Raw genomic sequence first — 22,752 nt, forward strand, 5'->3', positions numbered from 1 at the left:
GCATACTCTTTGGGGAATTATATCATGATTTATTGTGTTTGCATTTCAAAGCATCATTTGATGCCAACAGATCAAAGGTACTGAATGAGCATAAGCAACAAGACAGGATATTTAAGAATTCATTTTAAACTTGATATGTTATATTTTCATTGAGCAAATATTTGGAGGTAGACAATATAGAAAGTACAGTGCTAATGACTCTGAGGAAGTCTAGAATTAAATAACTATACATGCTACCCACACAGAGCTAGAGGGCCAGATTAGATATGTACATCCAAAGGTAGGAAGTGATCAGGGACATGAAAGAGGTTCAGGTAAAGTGCAAGGAAGTTCTACGTTGAGAAAACTGATTTCCAGGTGTGAAAATCAGAGAAGGCTTTACAGATGAGATGCAGTTTGAGCTGGGCCTTAAATGATAAATAGATGTGAACATTTTCACACAGAAGTAGAGGGAACAATGTTAGTTAAGGCAGGATAAAAGTAAAAAAAAAAAAAAATACCTCATGCAATTCCCCAGGTTTTTAAGGAAACCTCAGAATGCAGTCATGGTGAGGTTTGTAGTCCTGTGCAATGCGTGGATGGAGATTGGTGCTGGAGAGCCATCTGACCCTTCCATAAAACAGCCCCTCCACAGACACCATCACTTTGTATCTCTTTAGCTAGCTTTCTTCTTCCTAGCATTTATCACAAGACATACTATACTGTGCTTATGCATTTTCATTCTCTCCCCTCCCCCACCTTCAACTAGGGTGCAAGCTCCACAGAAGCAGGGACTTTGCATTGTTCCCAGTCCTTAGCGCAGTGTCTGGCTCACAGCAGGAATCCCACATGCACTGTTTGTGCAATCAGCCATATTTGACACGTTTAAGTGACCTGTCAGAGGGTGTACACGGTAAAATTTCCTAGTTTGTGGATGATAGGATGCTGTTATCTAAGGTGATGAGAATGTATCAGTTATTCCAGTCCCTGCTCATGCCAGCTCTCTGTACACATCGCCATCTCTGCTGGAAGTGTTTCTCTCCCTGCCCCGTGCCCACCAGCCAGCCTTGCCTACTTGGGAAACTTCCTTCTCATCCATCAAGCAGCAACACCAACACCAAAGACCACTTCCTTGGTGAGGTCTCCGATTATTCAGGCATAGTTAGTCCCTCCCTCCTGTCTATTTCCATAGTACTCCCACACACCTCTGCAACAGCACTTTCCGTGGTAAATTTTAGCATTTTAGTTTACAGATCTTTTTCCATGAGCATGAGAGCTCCTTAAGGTCAAAGGTGTGACTTATGCATTTTTGTATTCCCAGCACTTGGCCCAATGCCAGCATGTAGTAGGTACTCGGAAGAGGTTATTGGGTAGACACTAAAATGAATGCATTCTCTGTAAATGGGCAGAAAAGTGACAAGTGACGTCATCTGAGCAAGTGCCAAAAGAAAAACAATCTACCCTAAAGGAATACTCTTTTAAGATGTACTCTGTGATGTTTTGTAGTAGGTCAGGGGAAAATGTCTAGGTCTTACAGATTTTTGTTACTGACAATAAAAGCCTGATATGCTACTTTAGCCAAAAAGCAAGCCACCTAGAGGAAGGGTTCAGACAACCTATATAATTTAAAATATAAAATATGCATGGAAGACATTAAGCTCCTGTTATCCTAAAACACACTGTATGTACACTAAGAATCTGAAGCTTAGGTTGCACTGTCACCCTTCAGAACAATATGTGTTCTTGAACAGCTCCAGAGAAAGGTAAATACAACAGAGGAAGCTGTTTTCATGTGGACTCAACTGATCAGCCCATCTTTGTTTGACAAGATGAGGGCCAACTAAGAACCAGGCTCTGATCATCAAAATCATGAAGACTAAGGAGAGGGCACAGGTAGAGTCTGCCAGACCACTGAACGGTAAATTGTATAAACTAAGGCTGGCATCCAGAAAACAAAAATGCCACTTTGTGTAGAGGGTTGTAAGTTCCACACCCTTGCAACAGGTCAGAATTATGAAGAGATTTAAGAGAAATGCATAGTTAAAGGTTTCCAAAACAGGCATTTTCAAGGAGTCTTCTTAACTTTTTTAAAATCCACACCATGAAAGACGATCACACTCGCTTACTACATACCTCTTGGTAACAAACAAACACAGGCTACCAGACCTGATGAAACTTGTGTCTGATAAGTAATGAGGTTCTTCTGATGGGTGTGGTTGTTTGTATGTGTGTGAATACGAATGTGTCCTAATAGGAATATTATCTATTAATTTGATCAGACTGAGATTATTTACATTGTTGTGATTACAAGTTTTGTCTCAATTTTCCCACTAATTTGCATTTATTCATCTATTTGTCACTGAGGATCAGTCTGTTTTTTCCACAAGCCCAGGAGTTTCCAAAAAGAAATGCACCGTCCTGTAAACCAAGTGAACTCTAGAGTTGTTATTTCTGCATTTTGGGATTCTTTTCACTAAGGTTCAGGGATGTCTTATCTCATCATGTTTCTCTGAGAGCCCTTTCCCTGCTGGGCAGGAGGACCTTCTCAGTGGGGTAGGCAGAGGGTTGATTATGTTCTGCCTGCAAGAGATAGTGCTGGGAGCTCAGAGCTGGAGAAGCAGCAGTTTCCTTGTGGAAACTCCTGATGATATCACAGATTCTCCTTCACGTGCCCAGAATGCTGGGGAAAGCCTGAGGCTAGCCACAAATATTCAGCTGTCTTGAATAAGTCTTCTCTCAAAACTACCATCTTTGTGTTTCTGCGAATGATGTAACTTGTCTGAAACACCCACCTGTCCAAGGCATCGTGGGAGTTATGTCGGTTAAGTACCACCCTGCCATAATTTTCATCTCTGCAGAGAAAAAACAAAATCACACCACATAAAAAGTTACTTCAATATTTGCTAAGCACTAAATAAGAGAGACAGGGGAGAGACCTCACAATTCTTGGCAAGGATAATTCACTTTACAGGGTGAGTCATATATTCAGGCATAAGAACACAACTATGTATCTATTTTAACCAGTCACCACTTGAAAGAGCATGGAGAAAAGAGACAAGTTTGGCAGTACAAATGATCATTTATCTCAAGAGATTTCCACGTGATTCAACCATGAATGAGTGTTTTATTTTGCTGTGTTGTTTTTTATCAGAGTGTGGGAACACAAGGTCATCTACTTCGTGTATACTAGAGGAGTCTATTTCTGCAGGAAGGCAAATATAAAATCTTTACATAAATATTGTTTAAATTTAATTAAGCCCATTATGTCTGGACACTTTGATGGACTGTACAGTTTTCCTTGGCAAAAGGTAGAAAAACAAGTACCAACATTTGTGATTAGGGAGACTGATCATTCACATACAATTTAGCCCTTTTTTGACCCATAAGAATACATAGTTTGTTTGGTCCTTAAAATAATTAGGCAGGGAAGACACTGTCATATGCAATTCACAGATGAAGAAATGGATCAGAGATATTGTGGCTTTCCTGAGACCACAAGGTTAGCAAGTGACAGAGGTGGGTCTAGGACCCAGATCTTTTTATTCCAAACCTTTGCATTTCCTGCTGGTCAACCCTACAGTAGACAACCATACATAAATCCCAAAGCCATCACTTTCTTACTTCGTACAGTAGACTTGAAAGTAGAGGCAATTTTAGGAAATGTCAAAACATGTAGTGGAGCCTTTGGATTTGAGCCAAAGCAGAGAGCAGGTACCCCTCTGCTCTTTTTTCATGTCAACCCAACCAAACCTGAAATGACACATTTTTCCTTGTTCTGCTCCACTAACATCACTCAATACTCTGGAACCACTCTTAATAAAGCTATAAAAGAATTGAAGTCGACAATTAAAGAGAAAGATGAGCAGTGAAACTGAAACACTGCTAGCAAATATATACCAAAAAAACTATATACGCCCAAAATATATATATTTTGAGACTTCAAGGGAGCTTTTTTTTTTTTTTTTTATCTTTCCCGGTATCCCTTCCTGAAACTTGTGAGAGAGTAGCAGGTACCAGGTGTATTCTTACCTGAAGAAGAATGAACACAGCCCTGAACCAGTCCAGTGTCTGTGGAAGTGACAGAGCCAGCTTCCCCTCACCCAGCAGCTGCCATGCCATCAAAGCTGGCTTCCCAGGGACTTTCTAAGGAGGCATGCCTGGCACAAAACCATCATTCCTACCAACTGGGATTTGTCTTAGACATCTCTGTCTTCAGCCATCTGTGTAAATATTTGCAGTCCAAAATGTGTGCTCTACATTTGACATCATACTACCACTACAGAAAACTAGAAATGCCACACTAGCCTCTGACAGAAGTAATAAGTCCTGTTTCAGAGAAGGAAATGGTTGTTGTCCAATAGTGCTAATTCCAAAAGTTAGTGCAAATCTCTGAACACCCCTGTATTTCCTTAGAATAATAAGATTCAGTAACAGAAATTAATGGACATATACCCCTCAAACCATTGTATGTGAACCATTTGTAGACAGTTAAGAGTCAGTACCCTGTAATGCAAGGTTTCTCAACTTTAAGGCTACTGACATTTCTGGTTTAATAATTTTTTGTTGTGGGGGCTATTCTGTGCATCATAGAATGTTTAGCAGTTTCCTGGCCTCTACCTACTAAATGCCAGGAGCACTCCCCAATTTTGAATCAAAATATGTCTCCCAACATTGCCAGATGTTCCCTGGGAGTAAAACTATCCCTGGCTGCGAAACACTGGTATGATGGAAAGACAATGGGTCATGATAAAATCTCAGCTCCACCATTTCTAGCTGTGTGCCGCTGACAAGTTACTTAACTCCTCTGAGCCTCAGATTCCTCCTCTGTGTTTGTTGTAAAATTTAGTGATGCTTTGTATGTAAAGCATCTAGCATCAATTTTGACATATAAGGAAATCAAAAAATGTATTCACCCATATACATAATGTATACATAATTTATAACAAATATATATTTGGGCTAGAAAAAACTATTGTAAATCCCTGTTGGCAATGAGACTATATGCCTATGATCATACTTATTGGATCTTTAAACATATAGCTAGTAAAAGCAATGCTCAAGGCAGACAAAACTCTGTTGGTGGTAAGTGCTTTCCCCTAAAAAGTAATATCACATTTTCCACCCTTTCAATAGAGGTAGATGGCCAGATGGGACTACGATGAGTTGGGAATTTATTGATTTCACTTGTACATATAAAATTTTATGTAGATTGTTATTAAATTTGTAAATTTGAAATCATTCTGTCATGTGTTTCTTTCAGCTGACATCATCAACACAATCAGGAATCTCCCTATCAGGGATTAACTGCTACTTTTTTGGAAACTGGAAAGTCATGTTTTCTTTTCAGTTTACCCAGTAAGCACAGATGTCTATTCTAGGTGACAGCCATGCTCTCTCTCAGTAATGACCCACATTCTCTTGAGGATGTGGATATTAAAAATGGTAGAGATGTTCTTGAAAATCGGATATAACCAGTTTATATTTACTGAAACTTACCCAAAATTAGACCACACAACAAAGTGTTCTAGAAGGAAAGCATTTGCTTTCCAGATGCCCATTGGCTTCCCAAACAGGCAATGCCTCTCTGTGCTCCATCCACCCACCCCCCACTATCCACATCCCCTTACTTTTCTTCTTCAGGACGTTTCTTTATCCAGCTGTTATCCTGTAAGAAAATCCTTCTTTTGTTCTCATCATGAAAACCCTGTTGTCTCAGTGTGGTCCCCCGAGTGGTGCTCTTCATATCTATCAACAGAAAAATGAAAAGTTGGGAGAGGTGATACTGAAACTTGAGTGTGGGATTATTAACCTGAAAATCATGAGAGGCACATCTGTTTGGCCAGCATCGACCTTCTAGGCTGGCAGATCCAGTACTGTTTTAAAGTAGGATGCGCCAGCATGAAAGAACAAATCCCACACCCATCATCAAAGATAACATGTAAAACTGCTCAGGTGCCAACTGAAACTGCCAGTGCAGCTCACGAGGCCCCAGCCAGCTCCTAAGAAAGTAGAACCACAGGCCTGGGATAAACCAGGCCAGGGTTTAGTGGGCTGGACTCTTTACTCAACGAGAAATATGCCCCAGAAGTACACACAGGACTGTTTTTACAGGATCTAGTAAATAATAATAGTAATAGTAAAACTAGTAACAGTAAAAAATAACAGTCAATAAATCCTGGTGCATTTCATTATAAGTAACTTAATTCTTTGATCTCGTGGGAGCCAGAAGCGTAAAAGGTCAGACTCAACAAAAGACATTTTTGCTGATTTTTTTTTTTTATCTTTGAATTACAATTCAATGAGTAAAGGCTATAGCATTCTTACTTTTTCCTAAGCCTCACTTTAGCAAATGCTAATTAAATTGTTTCTAAGCATTCGATATCTATATTAAAGACTTAGGATCTGTGAGTTGTTTTTCTGTAAGTTTTCTAAGGGAAACATCATCTCCATTACCATTTCCCGTGGGTGATGTTTTCCTCAAGGTAAAATTGGACATGCTGCCTTCCAGCAAGGACCTAAGAGAAAAATGGGAATGGGGAAGAACACAACAATGAGTCTAAAAACCTGTGTTTTCATGGCTGAGACACATTTTTCAATGACATTGACAAAGTCACATAATCTGTTATAGCAAATACATACATGACATGAAGTGCTCCTTAAGAACCTGAGAGTCTCTATTTCAACATATTTATTTCACAGGTGGAGAAAATCAGGCCCAGGATGTTTAGCGCCCCCAATTTTATAGAACAAGCAATTGGTTGAATCAGGCTATCAGTTAATTCATTTCTTCAATCTGTAAATATGCACTGAGTGGCTCCAGTGTGCCTGGCACTGAGCCAGGAGCTGGCACAACAGACGACTTGGACAAGTGTCTGGTCGTTGTCAATGGGAAGAGAGAGACATTATGCTGGAACTCTCAGCACAATGTGAAGAATGCTTGAAGAAGCCTCATCAGCTCCTCTGCGGAAGCTGCAGTAAACCCAGGCCACTGATGTGCAGTGAGATAGGAGGCAGCCAGATGCAGGGAAATCACAGATCTGGGGATACACTGGCGATTTTAGGCAACCACCGCATGGGAAAGCTCAAAGTTCCTTACCCACAACCAGCCACTATAGTTAAGGTGTAAGGGGATTAAGATGACCCACAATACCAGTTTTTCCAGAACTGATCCAGTTCCCCAGAGATGAATTATGACTTTGTGGTTCCTAGACACTTTGCCTTTATGGCCCCTTCTCTCTCTCTCTCTCTTTCTCTCTCTCTCTCTCTCTCTCAATCTCTCTCTCTCTCTCTCTCACACACACACACACACACACCCTGAAATTAAAAATTATATTTTATGATTGTGTGAGTATGAATATAATCCAGGCTGGTTTCATTATTACAGGCTCACTATTATTAGTATTATATTCATATTTTTCTTCTGCTGTTAAAATGAATTAAAATTAGAACACTTCTGTGGGTCTTAAAGCTATCGTGGGCCTTAGGCATGGTGTCTACTCTGCCTGATGGATAAGTCAGCCCTGGGATCTCCTGAAAGTGAGACTTTCAGTTTTAAAACCAGAAAGTCCTGGGAAAACTGGGGTGGCTGGTCACCCTAGATGGGGTATTATGTCCTTTGCAGTGTCCATCCAATCAGAAAGTGTATGGAACATTGGAAGGGCATTCAATATCAATTTGGAAGCAAGTTCCAGGTCCAGCTTTATCACATTCAAGTTCTATAATTGAACCACTTAACCTCCCTGTATAACAGGGCTAATAAAACCTGCCATCTACTTCATAAGGTTGTTGCAATGATCACAACATAAATAATGAAAACAGAAAGAATTTTTTTAGCCTATAAATGCTTTTGGATTTAAGACAGTATTATCAGACAGCTATCTATAAGTATAACTCAGGGGTTCTAAAGACCCCCACCTTCCATCCTCTAATGCAAAAATATCTCCTGCAACAACTTGCCATAGGTCCTGAAATGGTAAAGATGCATTCCTTTGGGTCAAGATATTTTTTTCCCTGGGTTCTCCTTTTAGAATGTCAATCGTGCTACAGAAGGTCAGAAGTGGAGGCTGTTGGTGCCCAGACCAGGTCCCCTTTACCAGACTGGGGCTTGGTGGCTACAGGCTCATGGATGCACCTTCTCTGGGGAATTGCCCTTAGCTAGTGGGGCTGCCTGGTTCCCCACCCATTATAACCTGCAGCTGGTGACTGCCTGAGCTCGGATGAAAAAAGTCAGTCCCTTGCCTCAAGGTAGAACCAATTCTGCAGGGGGCGATCTGTGCTTCAGAGCTCACTGTGGGATCCAGCTGAGGCTCACCCAGCAGAGAGCACATCCTTTCTCAGCTCTGTCCCCTGCCTCCCCTTCCCTTCCTCCCGTCTCCTGAGAGCACACCTTCAATAAGTCACAGGCACCCAAATTCTGCTCAGGCACTGCTTCTAGGGAACCTAATCTGTGACTAACAACCAGTGTATTAATCATGGCCATTACTTTCACAGAGCCCAGCAGCTGCTAATAACTGAAAGTTGGAAGGTCTTAGTGGAGTTGGAAAGACCTGCGTTTAAATGAAGCTACTTATTGACCCTCACCTTGGATATGTTTTTTACCTCATCTCTCTTCTACAAAATGAGGTGAAATAGGGCTACTGTGAGGATCAAATGAGATAACATATGTAAAGAGTCTAATTATTGCTTGGCACACAGTAGGCGCTCAATACTTCTTAACTTCATGCCTCTACTCTATCATCTTGGAAAGTAAAGACCAAAGACACAGGAGAGATGTGGTTGGGTGTGGGGAGGGGATGGAACAGACTTGAACTTGGACATCTGGGCATGCAGGGAATGTGGGGCAGCCCCTTGCTGGCTGTGTTTGGAAGATGCAAAAACTTTGGCAGGAAGGGAAGTTAACGAGGCATCTAAAGATAAACTTAAATCTCAACTGCTTGTTAATTTTGCCTCTGTCTGATGGTGCATCTCAGGATTCTTGGCTAACATACTTCTTGTTTCTAAATGGGCTCTAATACATTTTTTTCCCTTAGCTGATGAAGATCTGGAAAGTTCTCAGCTGATTGATTGAACTGGGATTCTGAGGTTGTCAAAATGCCTAATGTGTATTTGATGATATATCTGCAGAGACTGCAAATTCAGTTGTAAGAAAAGAGGCAGAGTAAATGGAGAAAAGGCATTTACTGTTATGTATTTGTCTGTCTCTTCTAAGAGACTGTGTTTCCAGTGGGCAAGGCCTAAGTCTTTCCCTTCCATTCCCAATGTCTGGGATGGAGTAGGTGTTTGTTATTGGCTGAATCATGTTTCCCTAAAATTCATATGTTGAAGTCTAAACCCCTGCATCTCAGATTATGACTATATTTGGAGACAGGGCCTTTTAAAGAGGTAATTAAGTTAAAATGAACCCCTTAGAGTGAGCACTAATCCAATCTGACTAGGCCATATAGGAGAAAATTTGGAAACACAAAGAGACACCGAAGAAAAGACTATGTGAGGACCCAGCAAAAGTTGGCCATTTGCAAGCCAAAGAAAGAGATCTCAAGTTAAACCAAACCTGCCCACACCTTGATCTTGGACTTCCAGCCTCAGAACTGTAAGACATTAAGTTTCTGTTGTTTAGGTCACCTAGTCTATGGTATTTTGTTACAGCAGCCCTAGCAAACTAACACAGTCCTTAAAGAAAAAGTGATTTAAACATTTCTAAAATAACTAAGTCATTCAAAGAGCTTTGTGCCACCCTGTCCCTGGCCAGTGCCCTTTGTGTCCTCAATTTTCCTATTGCACAGGGCAACTGCTAATAGCATAACTGTCCATGATTTCAGCCCCTGCTCCAAACAAGGTACCTCACAGGCACTGTCTCTCATTCTCACATAAACTTTGTGAGGGGCTATTGTTACCTCCAATTCCCAGATAAGACAGCTGAGGCTCAGGGAGAGGATGTAACATGTCCATGGCAGTAAGAGGCAGAGCCAGACTTCTAAACCAAAGCCACCTCCTTCCTCTGCAACCAGCAATGATGGTACTCATGAGTCACTGCAGACTAGACTGGCTCCCTGGGTCAGAGTGAGAGAAGGATGTAGACAGCAGTGGCCTGCCTCCCCTTGACATCTCAGTCATTGAAAATCCCATGAGTCCTGCCCCCAGTGCATGGCACCAGGAGAATCAGGACAGGATCTCAAGGAATCATTGCAGCAGACAGACCCTCACAGAGCAGCAATCTCTCTGTATGGCCTAATATTTCCTTAGTTATAAAACATATGTCCACGCATAATCTTGTACACAAATGGTCACAGCAGCATATAATAGCCCAAAAGTGAAAACAACCCAAATGCCCATCAGTGGACGAATGGATATATAATGTGGTACATCCATACAGTGGAATATTACTCAGCAGTAAAAAAGGAATGAAGTACTGTTTCATGCTACAACATGGATATGGCTTGAAACATTAGGCTACATGAAAGAAAGCCAGACATAAAAGATGACATATTGTATGATTCTATTTTATGAAATGTACAGAATAGTTAAATCCATAGAAAAGAAAGTACATTAGTGTTTGCAGGGGTTAGGTGAGGGGAGAATGAAGAGTGACTGCTAATGGGAATGAGGTTTCATTTTGGGGTTAAAAATATGTTCTGGAATTAGATAGTGGTAAAGGTTGCACAACCTTGTGAATACATTTTTTTTTAATTGAATTTTATGCTTCAGAAGGGTGAATTTTATGGAATGTAAATTATATCTTAACTGATAAAACAAAAACAAAAACCAGCAGCAGCAAGGCCCATTTCTGAGCTGCAGCAACAGCAAAGGCAATCTTACATGGCCCACATGGCTTTGCCAGAATAAAATGGAAGCAAATTACATTTCACAAGATTATCTCAAGCCCATGAGGACTTGTGTACCTCCAACCACTGCAAACATTTGACTCTTCCTGGGTACACATCTATAGCAACTGCTAAATGTCAAACCAGTATCCTGGGTGAGCCATGGATCATTCTTTAGGGTAGACCTCAGGGTCTTTCTGTCTACTAGGCAATCTGAAGTAAAATATGACTGAGCAGGTAACATGTGAACATGTCAGTGGTGACATAGAGGAAAAAATGATGAGCCTCCAGCTGGAAAGCCTCCAGTTGAGTCCTAGCTTTGCTAGAAAGCCTCTGTTTGATAAGTCCCAGCTTTGCCACTCACTAGTTACTTAAACCAAGTCTCACTTCTGCCTCTGCAAAGTGGGGGGTTATGTCAATCTTAAAAGATTGTTGTGGAAACTAAATGAGATAATACTTTGCAAATCATAAATTAGTATAAAATCATCTAAGCAGAGCCTAAAGAGGCAGGAGAAGCCCAGGTTGGGAGCAGGACTGAGGGATTGGTATCACATATGGGTAAGATACTAAGGAAGTTCTAAAAAAACAGCATCCACATGGGTTTTTGACCAGAGAGCTACACTCCATGAAAGATGCAACAAGATAAAAACTGGAGTGTCCCAGAGAAAGCAAGTGAGTTTATCTGAAACTATTCCTAGAGAGTATCCCATAGGTCCTAGGGTGGAGACAGTGGGGGTGTGTATAGGATACCCAAGGGTAGCAAAGAGAAAGAGATTAAGGGCCATGAGCTTGTTCCTGTTTAACCAGGCCTTCTGGAGAATACCTAGCTACCAAAGGCATGAAAATATCAGACCCTATACCAGAATGTTGGGTCAATTGGAGCTAGCCCTGAATGTAAGATGAAGAGGAGACACGTGTTTTTCTTTACACCTCTCTCTGCAGGGAGCCTGCCAAGATCTCATCCATGCCCACATGGTTTTCAAACTCTGGTTGCAAATCTCTAAATGGGCAGAGGATGGAAGGGATGGGGGAGAGAAGGCAGCTGCACTGACATTGCAAAGGGTCTGCACTCAGCATCTCAGCATTTTTGTTAGTGGAACACAAATTACTAAATCCATCACACCTATTGTCAACCAACAAATTACTGAAGATGTAATTAGTGTCACATGTGGGACGTCTTGAATTTTTTTAACCTGAGAAGGAATTTTGATGCTCAAAAAGGTTAGTAACCACCACTCTAGATTCTAGGGTAAATATATTTATATTTAGAATATAAATATATATCCCAGGATGTCATGCCTCCCTCTTATAAATTACAAATGTTACACGCATTTTTTTTGAGCTGAGAAAACATTGTTCTTTCAGTATTTCTCTATGTTTGAAATTATTTTAAGGGCTTGCCCCGTGGCGCACTCGGGAGAGTGCGGCTCTTGGGCGCGCAGCGGTGTTCCCGCCGCGGGTTCGGATCCTATGTAGGGATGGCCGAGCGCGGTGCGGGCGACACCAAGCCAAGCCAAGGGTTGCAATCCCCTTACCGGTCACAAAAAAGAAAAAAGATTTTATTTTAAAACAAAGTTTTTAAAAATCTACTTTAGTTGTCCACAGTATGCACATTGCCTGAATCCACTAGGAAAATTATTGCCTTGGAGTAAATTCCCTAAAGTGATATTCTCATTATAAACATGTTTTTTTCTTTTTTTTTTTTTTTGACTGGTAAGAGGATCGCAACCCTCGGCACGATGTGGTCTGCACCACACTCAGCCAGTGAGTGCACCGGCCATCCCTGTATAGGATACGAACCCGTGGCCTCAGTGCTCCCAGCACCGCACTCTCCCAGGTGAGCCACGGGGCCGGCCCACACATTTTTTTTTTTTAATTTTAAGGTTTGTCTTGAACTTTTGGGGGGAGGGAGGCATCAAAGGAACTCTGTTCAAATGGAAGAGGACAAGGAGAAAAGGCCCAGTCACAGGTGATCTGGAAGTTTCCAAATAAGGGCTCATGGCATACTATGGTTGCCTGATATCTATTCCCCCCTTTCTTCCTTACTGGTAGCTAAAATCACATTTTTCAGCCTCCCTTGATACTAGAGGTGGACACATTTATATGGATCATGGCAACTGTAAGGACCAAATGCACACACTAAGAATGGCAGAGCAGGAAGTTAGGAGCCCATGTCATAGAGCAGCCTTCTTCTTCCAAGAGAAGAATAAACCTCCTACTTTAAGAGATTGCATTTCCATTTTTTTATTACTCAAGCCTAATTTTCCTACATGTTACTAATCCATCATGGAGCAAATGGAAGGTCTAAAAGCCAATGGGGATCTACAAAAGATATTTGTGATTCTTTTATCAGTAAAACATGGTACCTCACAATATGTCTATGTGTTGTTCAGTGTTCCTGGCACAGAGTCACTTGTTGAGCCCCTATCATGTGTGATGCACGTGCCATGTGCTTTATGTGTGTTATCTTATTTAATCCTAGATGAGTACTATTATCTCTAATTATAGGAGCCCAAAATTCACAGAGGTTAAATCACCTGCCTAAATCACACAGTAAGTGGTTGAACTGGGAACTGTAATTAGGCCTGTATGACTGCAGCCAGGACTCTTTTCAGTAATACTGTATGGAACTCTAAGTGCCATGTGACATAGCCAATACCAGACATTCACAGGAATGCCCTGGAGTCCCAAAAGGCGGAGGGTAATGGGAGAGTAACTGGGAGAAGCAGCAGTAATCAAAGGCTGCTCCCACATCCCCTGGCAGCTCAGCCTGGAGACTCACCCCTCCTGTGACCACACCAAAGCCAGGAGTGGCCCGACCGCTGTAGCTGACTGTACTCCTCCCCTGGATCTACCTCCCGGCTAGACAGCATGATAATGTTTCATATATGTTCCCAGCCCCATGCTGTCCTCTGACGCAAGCTAAATGAGAAAGAAAAATATAATAGATACTATTTTCAGGTGGTGGTAGTTTAATAAGGATGCTGCGTTTTTTATTCTGTAGTGGAAAGGACTAATATTGAGGAAATTACATTTTTCTTACCAAATTTATATATTGCCAACACAGTGGTGGCACCTGTCAGATGGCTCTCGGTGGACAACGTCTGCTCTTTAGACTGTCTCTTTTTCTCTTCTGGTGTCTGTCCTACATCTCCGGCACAACCTCCTTCAGCCCCGCTTGCTCCTTTTTTTTCTTAAAATCCATTGGCCTTGGTACCCTAACCAACCCCTCACGTCAGCCCATTTGGTGGCCCCAGAGCCATTTCTGAAGCTCCATTCTAAAGCTTCTATGGTTCAAGTCCCGGTCTCATCAACCTCTACTTCTAAAGACATTTAACTGCAATGAAACTCTTTTTTTCCTGCCCAGGATATAAAGCAGTATTTTTTATATATGGATATTTCTTGTACTGTTATTAAAAATGAATCAACAACACACATCTCTGGGAATAATACTCTTGTTAAAAACACCCTTTTGTGGAGTGGATTATAGATTACAAGCCTCTCAAATGGGTAGTATTAAAAAATAAATGCAGTAAAATCTTATTTTTCTGTAATTCTTGAAAAGAATTATGTACTCATTTCAGGGGCTGAGGTTATTCTGAGTTTCAAATCTACTCAATACCCAAATAACGACACTTTAGTAACCTCAGTTCAGCTAACTGGACTTATTTGTAAGTGTCATCCTTCAGTTTCATTCCAATTAAGTTTTTAACTTCTCATGAGAAAGATGAAACTTGAATCTTGGCTCCTCAAAAGGCTGTTGCCAGAACATATGCCTGACAATGAGAAATGCCAGCAACTGCATTTGAAATGTGGAGTACTGTAAGAAGAGGTGGGTGGAAGCTTTCTCTATTACGCTGGGAACTGCAAAACCTTAAGCTTTAAAGCATTGCCTGCATAGGTTGAAAACTCTGATGTAAAATCATGATGTCAAAGTTTATAAAGACAGAGTGGAAAAAAAACACTTTTCAATTAGTGACCCATTTTCATTTCTCCTTTGTGGCAAACACCAGAAAGAGCTGGTTTTCGTTCCTTTCCCATAGCCCCCTGCCCAAAGACATGTGTCTTTAGGCTCTAGATGAAATGACTCTTCAATTACAAAATCAGTCAACTTGCTTAGTTCTTTTCAGATGATACTTCTTTTTGAAACTATCAGCATCCCCATTCTTCAATTTGTCTTCTTTTCAGCTTCTCAACTCCCTGTGGTCTTTCAATTTCCTTTGTTATTTTCTATTTTTAATAATAGCACTTCCTCTGGAGCATTTGGGTTCATTAGGTAATCCACTGCTCCCCTAACCCAATCCTAGCCCCAACTCCTCCTGTCCCAATTTCAAGAATTCCTGGGCCACCTTCCAGCTCAGCTACGATCTTCTTCATCGTTTGGGTCCTCTCAGCATAAAGACTTTTTAGACTTCAGTCTTCCCGCCCACCCAAGGACAAAATGCCTCTTGGCTTACCTTATTACACCTTTACCACTCCCTGCTAACTTTCTCTTAAGAAAGGTTGTGTGAGCAGAGAAGCTGAAAGTGGTGGGGGGAGGGGCACATAGAGAAAAGAGGAAAAGTAAGGCAGAAAAGGAGAAACTGTGGAGCAGAAAGTAGATTAACAAAATGGAGGTGAGGGAAGAAAAGAGAGAAAAAAAAAAGAATTCAATTCTAACTGCTGACATTCTGGGTCATATAATAATTATAGCTATATTGAGCTTAGATTTTATATGCATTATCTCATTTAAGCACCACACGATGCTTTTAGGTTGTTACTATTACTATCCTTATTCTAAAGAAAAGTACAACATTTTGATTTTAATGAAGTCAGAGTCTTTTTGCAGCAGGCTAGGACAGAAGTTGAAAATGTGGGCAGTGGGTAAAACTAGATTTTTTTTCTGGACAAGAGTCTCAGGATGAGTAGTGAACTGCACAGTTGGGATTCAAATCCAAATCAGCCAGACACAAAAGTACCCATCACAAGAAGCCTGGGAAACAAAAAGGGGCCAACAGGTGGAAAGTTACTGGGCTAAAAGAAATGGTGAAAAGAGTAACACTGTTTGCAGTAGAGATCCAGGATGGAGCTCAACCAAGACTGAGAAATTGGTGCTGATTTGTTTGATCCTTTTACCAAAGTATCAGAAGATCGGCACAGAGTGACAATTCGGCATTTTAACTGCTCTAAGATTTTCCAAACAACTAATCAAGTTTCTGACATACTCACAGAAATTACTCTATTTATTTGGAAATACCAAATGTGAATAGTTGCCTAGGGTAAATCGCTATGGTAATGGAAAATACTAAAGAGCTAAAGAAGGAAAGAAATACAGCAGAAGTGTCTAGAAAATGGCACAAGATGAAAAATGGCCCCGTGGTACTCATCTTTTTCATAAAAGTCCTGAGGGTTTCATGGCCCCATAACAGTGCGAAACCCACTAGTACTGGTTTTCCCAGGAAATCACTGAAATAGGAAAAATCCCTAGGAACTGGAAAAGGACAAATGCTATAAAACCATTTCCACAGAAGAGTAAGAGGGGACTGATAATTACAAACCAACACACAGAAGCATTATCTTCTGGAGGATAAATAAAACAAACCGTCACACAATTAATTGTCACCTATAAGAATATGAAATATTATGTAAAGAGAAAACAGAGCTTCATGAAGGGTGAATGTTCACAAGTCCACTTAAATGAGTTTTTAAATGAATCTACCAGACACAAACGACTGTGTTTAGCCTGAATACACAGTGTAGCAGGAAATCCAAAAATTATCAGGCATTTTAAAGAGTCCTTTATCCCCCTGTGATGGTGGGAATTGGCAATTTCCTTAGTCACCTGGCCTCATAGTCTAAGCTTAGTGCTGGGCAACACGCTTACTGATGGCAAACAGAGTCCAGAATGCAGCACAAATGAAATCCTTAGCTACGCAGATGTCTGCATGCTGCCAGCTTTCGGAGTCTGACAACCCCCCACCATAAACTTTTCCTGCTGTTGATTCTTATTTTTAATACATGAGCCTCACTTGCTCTTGTTTCCACCACTCAAGTTTTCTGGAGAATGATAACGTCAAGGGTCAGCATAAATAGTGTCCTCCTCTCTGGGACCATTTTCTATTTCATTTTACAGGAGATGCTAGTCTAATACTTATGAATAAAAATGCCATCCAATAAAAATTATCCATCACCTAAGCCCCATCAAGAGTTATTTCCAGTTCTAGCTGAAAATATTTGTTAAATGAATTAAAACACAAATTTTAACCATGCACTATGAGCCAAAACACTATTAGTTACCTTAAATACTTTACTGTATTTTATATTCAAAAAAGGTTTGTCATGTGGTCATTCCCTGTCTTTATCATTATTGTCATGTGGTCAACTTTGCACAGTATAATCTTTCAGGTTATGTTAGTAATACATGCTCATTACAGAAAATGTGGTAAATACAAGAAAGCATAAAGAGGAGAAAAATTAAACGCCTTTCATCAATCATCGTTATCTTTTTCTGGGTTTCTTTCTTTTTTTTCTTTTTCTTTTTTTTTTTTCTTTTGCCTGTTAGATTCTAATGATATATATATATATTCCAATGCCATTTAAAAATATTTAAATATTTATTTTTTGGCTACAACATATTTCATCTTATTTATCAATGTAACATAATTCCCTTGTTGTTTCTGATGAAAATCTTTGACCATTTCTCTGATTATCTTCTTTGGGTAGATCCCTAGAAATGAAGTTACTGACAAAGGGGTTTCACCTCTAAAATACTCTTAATCCCTACTATCAAATTTCTTTCCATAAAACTTACATCAATTTATAATCCCCCAGCAGCATATGAGTGTCCATACACTTGCCAGAATTTAGAATTATTGTTTATTAATCTCTTTAATAATTTAATAGATGAAAGTGGAATCATTTTGATTTAATTACATATTTTCATCACTTTATTCATTATTTTATTTCTTATTTTTGAAAATTATCCATTGAGTATTATGGATTTCTTATTTATTTCTTATTTTCTTGATATATCAAAAACATTCATCTTTACTTTTACAGTTTTTTATTTAGCTTCTAATTCCAGTTTTTTGGATCCGCAGATTTCAATTTCGCATTCTCTATCTTGCCCCTTATAGTTTCTTCCACTCTTTAAAAATCTCTGTAGACCGGGTCGAGCCCGTGGCGCACTTGGGAGAGTGCGGTGCTGGGAGCGCAGCGACGCTCCCGCCACGGGTTGGTGAGTGCACTCACTGGCCAGTGCACTCACTTGGCTGAGTGCCGGTCACGAAAAAGCCAAAAAACAAAACAAAACAAAACAAAAAATCTCTGTAGACCATCCATGAAGCTTCTTTCTGACCTCAAATCCAAGCAGTGACCGAGTCCTCTATCTCTCCTTCTAAATACCTCTTAGTTGTATATCTTCCTGTTTCCACGATACCAATTCAGACTACCTTAATCTCCCGACTACTGCAACAGCCTTCTAGCTGCATTCTCAATCTTTAAACTTACTCTCTTCTAATTCATTCTCCTCACTGGTGCCATCTCCACCTTGCTTACAGCTCTTCAGTGGTGCTCTATTTCCATCAGGATAAAATCAAATTGCTACCAAGGCTTACAGGTAAGCATACCCTCCAGCCTCATTCCTTCCCACTCCTCTCTCAAACTCTAGCTTCAGCACTAGTGAATCCTTCCAGTTCCTTGGGGCTCATCTTTTTTTATCACTTTTGATAAAAAAGTACTGTTTACTCTATGCCCTGTGCCTGAAACGTTCTTCTTTCTGAGCCTCCCCCAACTTCTCAGCCTCTTTCAGGAGAGACTTCTATTCATCTATAAAAGTGTTGCAGAAGAGCTGACACATGATGTTCGATCTATCTATCCAGGAACAGTACTCAAAGAAGCTTTTACCTTTATATCTCACCATAAAATTGTGTTATTTTTTTTCATCTGGATCCCACATTTTTCTTGTGGAGACTTTTTTCTAGATGTTTTGCATTTTTTGCATTATTGTGAAAGAGTCATACAATATACGAGGGTATCCCAAAAAGTTTGTGGAAAAATAAAATGGAAAGATAATATGAACGTTTTCATGAATTCTGGAGTCCACTTATATATGCCATATTATGTCATATAAGTATATAAGAAAATATGCACATAATATAATTATATAATTTTATGTATCTATTAATTATTCAGCAAGAATCCTGATTTTTCTTTTTATCTTCTGGTGCTGTGGGACAGGCATACTCGTACAAGTCTCCCTCAACCCAAATAGGGTCATGATTCAAATTCACGTTTATCTGGGTTCTGGCTCCCTGTACTTTTTTGTATGTAAATACCTTTTAAACTTTTAAACACAGCATCCCTAATGACAAAAGAGAGAACCCTAGGAAGGAGTGGGAAGAGGGCAGGGTTATAGGAATAGTTTTCTCCAAAACCTTTTAACTAAAATTAGTTCTTCATGCAGAGATGTCATGCTTATCCTGTAATTTTTGTTCATTTTCTAGAATACTGCCATAGTCTCCTGTGGTGTGCGTATCCCAGTTTGAAAAGTATGGTCTATAGTTCACTGTCTTCCCCCAGGAGTTTCCATATAAATGAGACTTAATAACATTTTAGAGCCAGGGAAACTTGGGTCTAGAGACAAAGACTAAATTATTTAGATTCTTAGAGCTCTCAAGTATACAATTATGATGAGTATTCAGGACTATTGATTCTTGTATCTAGAAGTAAGCTAGGTGTCATTTAATAGACAACTATAAAATTCACTCTTCCAATTAATAATTACAATAAAAGGATGATTTATACGCTTAAAAAGTTCAGCAACAACTAACATAAAATGCAAACCTAATAAATGTAACTGTCAATCAGCAAAGGAAGACATTCACTCATCTGAAGAAGAGCCTCCCCCAAATCCTAAAAGCACGTGGATTTGTGCAATGGTAAGGTGGAAACACTTAAGGAATATAGTTGATAAAGACTTTTGGTTAAAAAGTGAACTTCAAGCAACTGCAGCAAGTACACAGCAATTAACACATAAAACCCTAATTTCAAAGTTCTCAGCAAGAGAAAATGGAAAAAGATCAGCATATGACCTGGCAGCAGGAGAGAGACATAAGAGAAGCTGTGAGGGACCAACAAGATTTCCCTTGGACTGCTGGGCCAAGGATTTTATCACCTCGCTCTTAAAGAATACTTGGAGTTAATGCCCAGATTGTACAGGATGCTGTCAGTTAAATAATGTTTGCTTAAGATGACTGCTTAGTGAATTATATACAGTTCATTCTACAGCATGGGCTTGGTCGTTCAAAATATATCCTCTTTGTTCTGTTTACAAAGTCCACATGAATATTAATTTCTCAGGTGTTTCAGTCAAAATTACAGCAGTTAGAGAAGGCAACCAGATAAGCAATACCTACAGAATGGTAGTTGAGGTAAGGCTGTTCCTGATTGTATATACCATGATCTACGCACACATACCTGATCACCTCCCTACTGAGGGGCTACTGGCTCCTGAGATTAAAACCCCATGCTATAACATTATATATATATAATAACACATTACAGCAGGACTGACTCCACAAGCCACAAGTTGGAAATGTACCCCACTATGTCACAGTCATAGCATGCACACTGTAATAGCATTTTCACATATTGCTGGGTAAGGAAATCCTCATTTCCGTATCATTTGTAGTCCTTTTGTAAAGATGGACTGTCGCTCATTGATTGCTACTACATATTTCACATAAAAGAAATTTGAAAAATCATCAAGAAAATTCAGTAAGACAAAAGATAGGCCATCTGGCTTCTCATTCTGGTTCTGTTACTCTGATCCTGTCAAGTTGCTTGACATTTATGCTGTTTTCCTCATCTAGAAAATTAAGGAGTTAGACTAGATGAGCCTATACTTCATTCTAATTAAAAAATTATGTCAATTAAATTGAAGATTTACATGATACTAAAATTGCAGTATAAATTCTAGCCTGTTTGTCTACATTCTCTGTACATTCTGACACTTAGAATCGTCCAAATATTTCACTAAAGTTTTTACTGATGCCATATCACAGTTTTCTCAAATTGATTTTTTCAATGTTTTAAAACTGGAGGATAGCAAATATGGGAAAAATCATATCTGCATTGTAAACTGTGGAAGTTAAAGCCAATTTTAAATTTGATCACATTTTATGAAAAATAAAATTATAATCCACAATGCTATACTTTAGCTTTTTGATTACTGTAAATGTTTGAGAGCCAAGTTATAGAATTTTTCAGTAAACCTCTGAGAATTGAGCACTGATATATCTAAACCCCTCTGAGACTGCAGGTGACCTGGTCAGCAGTAGGAAGCAAAAAAAATGCTAGTATTTTTTTTTTTTTAATTCAGTGCCCATAAATAAAGATTTTTTTAAAAAGTTTTATACTGTATTGTTTTATCACTACACAATGTAAACACTTTTTGTGGCCCTTTACCAATTTCTCTCTAGCCTCCCCATCCCCACCCCTTTCCCACCTCTGGTAGCCTCAGGTCTGTTTTCTCCTTTTTAAAGTTCAAGGAATTACCGTGATTGTTGTATCTTTCTTCTTTCTCTTTTTGGGAAACTCTAGTGCTAATAACAGAGCCAGGTGGGCTGGGAGGAATATCCCTCTGCAGGACACAGAGCTGCTAGTTGCACACTGCGAGGGGCCCCCGCGTTTGATTCCCACCACTCTGTATCATACATGAAATGGTGAGAAAATCACAAGCCAGAAGTGTCAGCTTAGCTATGAATTATAAAAAGCAAGCCTGGTTAAAATAACTTTTCTATTCTTATCAAAAGACTTCCAAAACTGGTTTTTCAGGACTAGGATATGAATAGAGGTTGAAAGTTGCCCCCATCTATATGAATCACTTCCTAGGTGAGACTGCAGAATACAATGTAGAAATGTTGGCCAAATGCACCCAGATCCCTATGGGAAACAACACACCCCCATTTAACCCCATTCAGCCTTTACTCCTTGGTACATTCACATAAGAAATAGTGATTTTCTTATTTGGGGAAGATAGGATAGAGGGGGTACAGGTTTGGCATCTCTCTATCTCTCTCTCTCTCTCTCTCTCTCAGCTCAGCGACTTGCAATGCTTTTAGCAGTAGGGAAAAAACAAACATGACTTATCATCTGTAAAACAACAGAATTCACTATTTCACTATGCATCGTTTATGAAGACAGGAAGATCCTTTTTAAAAAATGTTTTCATAGTCACTTGAGAAAACAGACCAGTGGGGTGCTGGTCCCGTGACTTAAAGACTGTACTCTCCTTGTGCGATACGGGATTCACCCTGTGACAGCTCCCACACAGAAACTCAAACAGGTGCTCATTTCTGTGGTGGCTGTAATGTGTAAAACTGCCAAGAAGTTCAAAGCAGCACAATCTAAAAGCGCAACAAGGAAGAGCAGAGCTGTTGACAAGCAGAACAGACCACTGGAGGCTGTCAAAATTTAACTGGAAAAAAGACATAGATAATACAGTAAGTTCTCATTTTAATCATTTGGAAGGAAAACAGAGAATGTTATGCATGTAAAGCAGATGTATTTATGTTTGCAAATGTAATTCAACTTACCTCTCTTGGGCAGAAAAGCAGGACTGTTTGGCGAACCAGCCTGCAGAGACTCGCCAGGTAGATCCAGCTGCAGCGAGTGGATACCTGGAGTTTTCTCCGTGTAGTCTCAGCCTCAACCTGACTGTACTAATGAACACTTCAGAGGCTTCTCTCTCAGCAGCTGAGTCACCCAGGGAGTAGGTGGGTGGTGTGAAAGAGGGTGTCACCTTGTACAAATACCAATTCAATTAGAACAGTCTCACTCGTGGACCTACTGTCTTTGTTTGGTGAATTCTTCATATAATTTATGGCCCTGTTATGCCAAAAAAACAAAAAACAAACAAAAAAAAAAAACCACACACACACACACGTTTCTCCTGTTATCACCGTTTTAAATA

General features: G+C 39.9%; 1 protein-coding gene across 1 annotated transcript in view; it reads right to left on the minus strand.

Moving 5' to 3' along the window:
* SCEL (sciellin) overlaps positions 1-22,429 on the minus strand; it is a 103,148-nt gene extending 80,719 nt beyond the window's left edge. Inside the window, exons 1-4 of the mRNA XM_063103115.1 lie at positions 22,376-22,429; positions 6,433-6,494; positions 5,607-5,724; positions 2,772-2,831 (exon numbers count right to left, since the gene is read on the minus strand). Of these exons, the coding sequence (XP_062959185.1) occupies positions 2,772-2,831; positions 5,607-5,724; positions 6,433-6,475 (221 nt within the window). The 5' untranslated portion in view covers positions 6,476-6,494; positions 22,376-22,429. The remainder of the gene's footprint in view (positions 1-2,771; positions 2,832-5,606; positions 5,725-6,432; positions 6,495-22,375) is intronic.
* Positions 22,430-22,752: the final 323 nt, after the last annotated feature.

Source organism: Cynocephalus volans, chromosome 7 (assembly GCF_027409185.1).
Source record: "Cynocephalus volans isolate mCynVol1 chromosome 7, mCynVol1.pri, whole genome shotgun sequence".
Lineage (NCBI taxonomy): Eukaryota > Metazoa > Chordata > Mammalia > Dermoptera > Cynocephalidae > Cynocephalus > Cynocephalus volans.